The following is a 9098-nucleotide window of genomic DNA, read 5'->3' on the forward strand; positions in this document are numbered from 1 at the left end:
TTTCAAAGAAATTTTCATACAGAATTTCTTTGTGCTTTAATATCAAATGTTTCAATCACAATTCGGCTCTGATACCAAATGACGCAGGGAAAACCTGCGTTACCCACAGTATGCATATAAAATGCATAATCTTATCTTCCCCAGGAATTTCAATGACCTACGTGGTCAAACCTTCATTACTTAAGGTTTAAGGCCCCTTAATCAAATCTCATGCGGAACAATTTAATAACTAACGCAGTCTAACCCTTTGGTAATCCTTCTCCGCAGAACCTTATAACTCACCCCTTTAACCTTTATAACAATTGTGGTTAACTCTTTAACCATTCATATTAACCAAACCCCGCCTTTACATGCCAACTCGTCCTTTATTGCAATCACGGAGTTCAAAGGACTCAATAGAATGTGCATTCAGAACTCCTAACTTGCGACATGCAATTGCCTTTTCCACTGTTGATTTCGTCCATCAGATCAATGGCTACCGCAATATCACATCACACGACTTCATCACTTTTCTCTCCTCTCGCATGCGATATGCAATAACATAACCAGACTTCAAATAGCATGAACCCACACCTATAACCTTCTTGGGTCCGCTCCTTTCCAATTTGTCAATTGAACAGCAACTGAACATCAATTGAACAACAACTGAACAACACTCAAGATTGAACAACAATCTGTAATTGAAAAACACTTGGGATTGAACAATAATCCGTAATTGAACAGTGCTAAGGATTGAACAACAATCCGTAATTGAACAACACTTCGTCGATTGAACAACAATTCACCAATTGAACAACACTTCGCCGATTGAACAACAATTCACCAATTGAACAGCAGTTCCACCCCACGTTGACTTTCACTCTTCGCCATTGATCTTCTCTCTCTAGATCTAACGGTCATCACTTGTCCCGATCTCCAAAACAATCTGATCGCCATCCTCCACCGATTGATCAACGCACGCTTGATCTACGCATTCAATTCGATGGTCTGCAAGTCTTCAACAAGCACAGGGATTATCAAGCTCTCAACCCTCGTAGTTGATTATGAAGTAAGCATTTGGATTTGTGATCGACGGCCAAAATTGATTGCAGGCCTTCAACTGCAATAAGGACGTCCCGTACTCTCTACCCCCACTGCGGTTACTAATCACCGTTAATCTACTAGATCTATCGATTCGACAGTCTAGATTGATTCCCGCCTTTCTCCTTCCACAAATATTTAGATTTAATCTTCGTCGTTCATTTCTTTTATTTATGTGTCACGACTTAATCTTGGTAGCCCATCACCTTCAGCCTCGTTCGTTGATCTATAGATCCAACAACTCCTGTGCATCGTTCCTCATTTCTTCGCCTTCTCTTTACTTTTCTTTTATGTCATTCTTTCAATGTTCCTCGGTGTTTCCGGTTTTCTTCAGAGTTCTGGTCCTTCGCTCTTCTGCATCACGACTTCCTCCTGAGCTCAAGTCCGCTCACACCTTTAGGCTTCCTTCACCATCATTAATACATTAAAGGCTTTCTCCTATACTTTCGCCTCTGATTCTGCACATGCAACTCCGTTACATAGAACTTACTTCTAGTTCACACAGGTTACAATTGTGTTACTCCATACACACACATGCACTCGGAATTGAGTTGTTTGTATAAATGAACATGTATTTACACAGTTTCTTCTCTTAGGCCTGATTTCCAATATCAATGGCCTTTGTTTCAAAATCTTCCCATAGGCTTACAATCAAACCTCTAACTACTAACTTGACTTGCCTAACTAGCTAACCAACCTCTGACTATGCCTTTTAGGCTTACATTTATACAAAAGGGATTCTACAACCAATTCTTGGTTTAGATCCATAATCTTCTCAACAAAATCCTAAAATCTCTTCCTTATCTCTAAGGATCCTCTCTAATCCACAAAATCATGAATTAGCTCCTAATCTAAGATTTACAATTAATTCTCAAATTTCTCAATCTCTCAAGTATCTTGATTCTCTCATGTTCTCCTACATTTGAGAATATTTGCTAATATGCCTCACTATACTTAATTAAATCCTTATTCTAACTTTTCTCATTAAAATCACTCAAAACCTTAATAATTACATTAATTCAAAACATAGGAAACCAACTTCCTTGAAAACACAAGACACCTAGGTTTACTAAGATACAATGACATTGTTGAGTTGAATGCTCCTGCATCACTAAACCACCTCCACCCTCAAGCTACTGTGATCTCACCTAAACCAATCCTGAGATCAAAAAACAAACCAAGCTTGGATGCCTCAGAATTTCTTCAACATACCTTGAGGAATTTTCGTCTCTCCACCCACCTGTCAAGGGTTTCTTAGAGAAAACCATGTCAAACCACAACCTTTAGGATTTTCCTGAGATCACCTCACCGGGTTCCAAAACCTTTCGATAATCCAAAGCTCAACCAAGAATGAATCCCATCACACCATGGTTATCCAGGAAATGGCAAGGAAAGGCTAAAACCATTGTCAAACTAGGATAAACCCATGCCAATGACAACAAATGAACCAAATAAACAAATACATGTACCATGCATTGGCATCCCAACAAGGAAATCACACATGCAACCTATTACTTATAAAATATTCCTAATTAAGTTTTTGATCCAAATTTCTCCATGTTTTCCTTTGCTTTCCTCTACTTGTCCTTTCCCTTCCTTTTTTTCCATTATTTTCTTGCTTGCTCTCACTCTCTCTCTTTATAAAATTGATCCAAGCCAACACTGACCAAAATATGTGAATTGTTTCTTAGGTGCCTTTTTATCATTGATGTATCCTTTCTCTTCATTTTCCTTCATTTTCTTTAATTTCCTTTGCATGCATATTTGTGTCTCTTCACCTTCATTTTCTCCTTCTTCTTTTTTTATTTCCTTAATTAAATGTCATTTATTGCCTCTTTGCCTTTGCCAATGCCTTTGTCAGTTTCCATAGCCGTTATTGAACCACAAGTGATGACCACTAAAGTGTTTGCTCAATATTCAACTTGGAATATGTGTCCCATGACCTTGGTCTTATTTTTCCTTTATTATCCTTTATTAAATGAAACTTTAACCTTGGGTTATTACAATCCATGCATCCCTATGAGGCATGGAATGGGAGGAAGCCAAGCAATTTATGTGCGGAGGTGTCTGGGCACCATGTTTATCTCCATGTACAATATGGGAAGGAGAGGCATTGGGTGAGAAAGTATGAAGTGGATTTATGGTAAAATATGATGGTTATTCAAGTATTTATAGAGTCTAAGATCTAGTAAACAAGAAGCTTATCAAAAGTAGGGAAATTGTATCTGATGAACCTACATTATTGGTTAAAGGAGTGGAAGCTGTGACATGGAAACTGATACTAAGAAACCAATGCAAATATTGGAATTTAGGGGTGACAGCATTAGTGTTAGTTCTTTTAAAACCATCAACATTGTAAGGGGAGTCAATTCCCATATGAGACACAATGGAGGAATCTATGGATACGGAGGATATTAAGGGTGTAGAGGAGTTAAAACTAGGGCTCATGAGCATTGAGGAAAAGGAAAATATTAATAGTGAATCACTAATAATTAAAATAAATTTCAAAGGCCATCACAATGGTTCCATGATTATTCTATAATGTCAAGCATACTTATTTTATTACTATCAAAGAAGCCTCGTAAGTGATGGTAGAAGGCGTTGGAACAATGGCATGTATAAAAAGTTTGAATCATTGTTTAGAAAAATTAAGTTTGGAGATTTGTAGAACTGCTTCTCAAAATAAAACAATTGGATGAAAGTATATAATTAAGATGGTTCAATGATTTTGGATAAAGAACACTTTATGGAAAATAGTATGCTCAAGCTAAAGGAGTCAACTACCAAAAAAATATTTCACTCGTGGTGCAAATGTCATCAATTAAGGTGTGCTCATATTTGCTAAATTACATGGTATAAATGTGTATCAACTTTATGTAAATGCAAATTTCCCCAATGGAGAGTTAGAGAAGATATACGTGTTTTAGCCTAAAGCATATGTCAAATCCACAAGATGACATTTGGTTTGCAGATTGTAGGTGGTTTCGTGTGGTTTAAATCAATCTTCCAAAGTGTGTTGCAAAAGGATTGATGTGTACCTAAAGGGACAAGTATTTAAGAGAATTCACCTATTGATTCAAATACTTATTTCAAGTATACATGTTAAATCTTCTAAATTCTAGCAATGATGCAATTTTTTTTGCAAACATTTGTCGATATTAAAAGTTGAAATCCAACATCACAATTAAATTTCATATGGTCAATTATCTAAAGACATGAGTCCAAAGATGTAGGTTGAGTTTCAAGAAATGAAAAAGTGTTATTTGTGAATGCAAATTCCAGCATGATGTATATTATGGTATGTACAAGACTAGACATCATTTTTGTTTAATTTGATTGAGCTAATTTTCTTTAGGTTCGGGCTAACACCATTAGTAATCAATCAAGAGAGTTTTAAGATATTTTTAGGGTACATAAAACAAATATCCTACCAAGTTACTAGGGTATGGAAATGTAAAACACAAAAATGCATCAAGGGATATGCTAAGACATCCCTTGCATTTTAAGATTTTAGGTTGAGCGTCCCCAGTCGGAAACTTTTCGCACCATAAGTTTTCTTTTAGGGAGACAATGTGAAACCTTCAACATGGATTTTTTCCATCTTGAAATGGTGAGGAACACAACCCCGTGTAGCACTTCTTAAAACATGGACATTACTTTTGATGGAAATTGATACATTAAAGTTAGTAGAATTTTGTGATGGAGATTTGAGCAATGGATGTGGATGATCAAAGATTTTGGTCCTACAAATGTTTCAAACTGATTAAAGGAATAATATCATGAGAAACTAAGTAGCCAAACATCTAATTATTGAAGTAGAGTGGCTCAAAAAATGATGCAACCAAGGAATTGATTTGGTTTAGGAGATTAACAAATTAATTTTATAAATTGATGGAAGAAATAATATCATGAACAACCAAGAATACAAGCATCTAAGTAGAGTATCTCATGTGCAATTCAACCAAGGAATTAATCTGGTTTAAGAGATTTAATAGACAAGATTGCAACACATCAAGGGTTATTATCTAGTATCAAAATAAATAAAGTTTCGTTTGAGAACGAATGACATATAATTACATTGAGAGGTGCTCTATAGCCCAATAGGAGGGAGATGTTGTAAAGTCATGTAACATCATGTAATGTTATGTATGCTCAAAATTTATAATTAAAATAATAATTATATTTATTAATTAGGAAAAATGAAATTATCAAATTAAGAATTATAATAATTAAAAATTAAAATTTGAAATGTTAAATATTGTGCTCACACCTCTTCAGAGAATCACAACTACAATGAAAATCAACTTCTCACTTCTCAAAATGCAACAATAGTAATAACAAAGTCAACTTTTCTCTTCACGAACAATCTAGAAGGGCTTCCAAACATCCAATGATATTAGGAAAATTATCAACGACAAGGAATTTGTGTTAAGGTTTGTCCTATGTTGAGGTATTCCCTGTATTTTTTGTGTTTCTTCAAATCTACACGTGTGAATGCCAAAATTATCATATGTGTTTCTTTAAACTATACGCGTGAATCCCAAAATTATCATAAGCATGTACGTGTAATTTATCAATGTATTCTAGAGAAAATTTTAGAGTTGAAACTCTGGAGGTTTCACCTACATGGGGTGATTTGGTTTAGGAGATTAACAAATTAATTTTATAAATTCACTGAAGGAATAATATCATGAAGATCCAAGCAACCAAGCATCTATGTAGAGTATATCTATAAAAAATGCTACCAAGGAATTGATTTGGTTTAAGAGATTAATAGACAACATTGCAACACATCAAGGGTTATTCTCTAGTAACAAAATAAATAAATATTCTTTTGAGCACGAATGACATATAATCGCACTGAGAGGTGCTCTATATCCCAATATAAGGGAGATGTTGTAAAGTCATGTAACATCATATAATGTTATGTGGGCTCAAAATTTATAATAATAATAATAATAAAGAAAAGTGGAAATATCAAATTTCAAATTATAATAATTAAAAAATAAAATTTGAAATATTAAATGTCAACTCACACCTCTTTGGAGAATCACAACTACAATGAAAATCAACTTCTCACTTCTCAAAATGCAACAATACAATGAAAATCAACTTCTCACTTCTCAAAATGCAATGATAGTAATAAAAAAATCAACTTTTCTCTTCATGTACAATCTAGAATGGCTTCCAAACATCCAATGATATTAGGAAAATTATCAACCACAAGGAATTTGTGTTAAGGTTTGTCCTCCGTCATTGTGTTAAGGTATTTCCTGTATGTTCTGTGTTTCTTTAAATCTACATGTGTGAATGCCAAAAGTATCATAAGAACAAAGCCAATGTTTCTCTTCAGATACAATCCAGAATGGCTTCCAAACATCCAATGATATTAGGAAAATTATCAACCACAAGGAATTTGTGTTAAGGTTTGTCCTCTGTCATTGTGTTAAGGTATTTCCTTGTATGTTTTGTGTTTCTTTAAATCTACATGTGTGAATGCCAAAGGTATCATAAGAACAAAGTCACTTTTCTCTTCACATACAATCTAGAATGGCTTCCAAACATCCAATGATATTAGGCAAATTATCAACCACAAGGAATTTGTGTTAAGGTTTGTCCTCCTTAATTTTGTTAAGGTATTTCCTGTATGTTTTGTGTTTCTTTAAATCTACATGTGTGAATGCCAAAAGTAACATAAGCATGTACGTGTAATTTATCAATGTAATGTAGAGAAAATTTTAGAGTTGAAACTCTCAAGGTTTCACCTACATAGGGTGTGATTGCTTTTTCATGCTCCACAACCAACCTGAAACTATTATTATTAGCAATTGAAAATTAAAAATTTCTTATAGTTAAAACAATTTATTAATGTGTTATTCAAAACTAACATATATCCATCTAATTCCTCTCTGCCCTTAGTAGTAAATCAAAAGTTAAATTGAATCTAGTAGTATACTAGTTGTAATATCATTGAACCAACATAAAAAAAGACTTGCTTTCCCAAATAATAGATGAGAGGTACATTTAGAAATAATTTATTTTAAAATTTATAATAAAAAAAAAAATTCTTTACCTAACAATCAACTACTCTACTTTGATTTAAAAAGCATCACAAAATTGATACCTCAAATTTACCCAATCACAGATAAATTTAGTGATTTTTATTCTATTCTTACCCAATATCTTCTGCTTATACAATCGGGGTTCATAGCTTTCAATACTAAAGTCTGTGTAATACCTAAAACAAGTGTGGATAACCACTTCGGTTCCAACGTCCGCTAAAACGTGTATATGGCAACAAAGTGTTACTGTAGTTTTTTTTTAAATCCATAAAACTTTGGTATGCAATTTACAGTGACCTCTAGTTTATAATATATTTTTTTTTCGAGTAAGTGTCTAAACTGAACTCAACTTCAAAGACCAAGAAAGCCTAGCCCATCAAAGCATTTGGGAAGAGATTTTTTTACTTAATGCAGCAAATTTGAATATTCCAAAGAGTACACATCAACATTAAAATTGAACCCAGAGAATGCTGTTGAATTCAAACCTAGAGTGAAATGTGAAGCGCAATAAAAAAGAGTGCAATTCTTTGTAAATGAATTTTTGATGTTATATGTGGAATTGATAGACATGACAAGACATTATTACAAAGATTCTGACTTTGATTTCCTATAAAAGCACTTTCAAATTTTCACAAAGCCTATTTTGGCTTTTCATAACCATATGCATTAATCATAATTCCACTTTTAAATTAACAACATTTTTCAAATTTCCACATCCATTCAGACTTTCACTGTAAATTTTTTATAAAAACAATTTTCAAAATTTGCACCAATTAATTTGTTATAACCAAGTTAATTATTCAAGATCAAACAATTTCAACATAGATTCTTCGTAACAATAACGCTTATTCAAAGTTCAAAACTTTTAAAATTCAAAATTGTAACAATTTTTACAATACTAAAATTCTAACTTATTTCTCCAAACCCTTTCATGTATTGAATTCAGGGAACCTCTATATGTCAAGGAATTTAACTTCAAAGATGCCATCCACCACAAAATCAGTAGGAAACTTGGGAAAACTTAAGATATTACTGTTGACTTCCTCCCAAACGTTTAATTGCTAATCACGTTTATCACACATCTCAGACTCTCGCAATTAATCATGTAATCAAATGCCTTGTTGATATCGGCAAATGAAACCTCATGTGTGATAAATTTCTCCAATTCAAGCTTCTGCAAAATAATAAAGAAGTTAGCTTGAAAGACTAATTACATGGAGATCAAAGAGGAGTGATGTTTTCCAGGAAAGGAAAGCAGTCGGCATGGCCTGAGAGAGCCGTTTCTTTCCTAAAATCTAAGCAAATGAATTAATCTTCTTAGAATAAAAAATGAAAGAAAGTCCTACCTTATCCAAATACAATTCTACAAGGCCTGGCAAATCGGTACGGGGCTTATAGTTTCCAAAGAAAGTTCCTTTCAACGTCCTTTCGTTCAGAAAATTCACGGGGCTGGTTGCAAAGATTGCGTCTAAATGAGGGACACCCACTAAAATGGATACACCCCAACCCTGAACAAACACATGCCCATATGATCAGCATATGCATAGTTGCTAAAATTGAGCGCATATTTGCAATTTCAAAAGAAAGGGGAGGCAGAGAAAATACGTCATGGCAGGATTCGAAGGCTTGAATCATGACCTTGACATTCCATGTGCACTCATTGCTGTAATCCACCCCTCCATCAGTTTTCTTGGCGATAACCTAATAAGCTCCCAAAATTTAGTTTTAGTTTAAAACATTTCTCCGAATACAACACAAAACTGAATTGAGCTTTAACATAAATTCTTTTACACATCTATTAAGCACCAACAAAGAGAAATAAATTTGAAAGAGACAAAGGAAAAGAGAAGTTGAAATCATTGTAGGCAGCTCAACCAACCTCTTGAATAGGCTTCTTGTAGTCCAGTGGGTTTATAAATTCCATTACAACAAAGAGATTTTCTCAAGAGATGGATT

General features: G+C 33.9%; 1 protein-coding gene across 1 annotated transcript; it reads right to left on the reverse strand.

Annotated features, from left to right (window-relative positions):
• Positions 1-8196: 8196 nt before the first annotated feature.
• On the reverse strand, positions 8197-9066 carry LOC149140327 (alcohol dehydrogenase-like). Its single transcript, XM_089450950.1, has 4 exons — positions 9022-9066; positions 8748-8843; positions 8489-8650; positions 8197-8316 (listed from the first exon to the last, which is right to left on the reverse strand). The coding sequence occupies exons 1-4, from the start codon at positions 9064-9066 to the stop codon at positions 8197-8199; spliced, it is 423 nt and encodes a 140-aa protein (XP_089307076.1).
• Between the last annotated feature and the right edge of the window lie 32 nt (positions 9067-9098).

The sequence above is a fragment of the Pinus tabuliformis genome, chromosome X (genome assembly GCF_031772625.1).
Source record: "Pinus tabuliformis cultivar Carrire ecotype Pingquan chromosome X, CPIR1, whole genome shotgun sequence".
NCBI classification, from domain to species: domain Eukaryota; kingdom Viridiplantae; phylum Streptophyta; class Pinopsida; order Pinales; family Pinaceae; genus Pinus; species Pinus tabuliformis.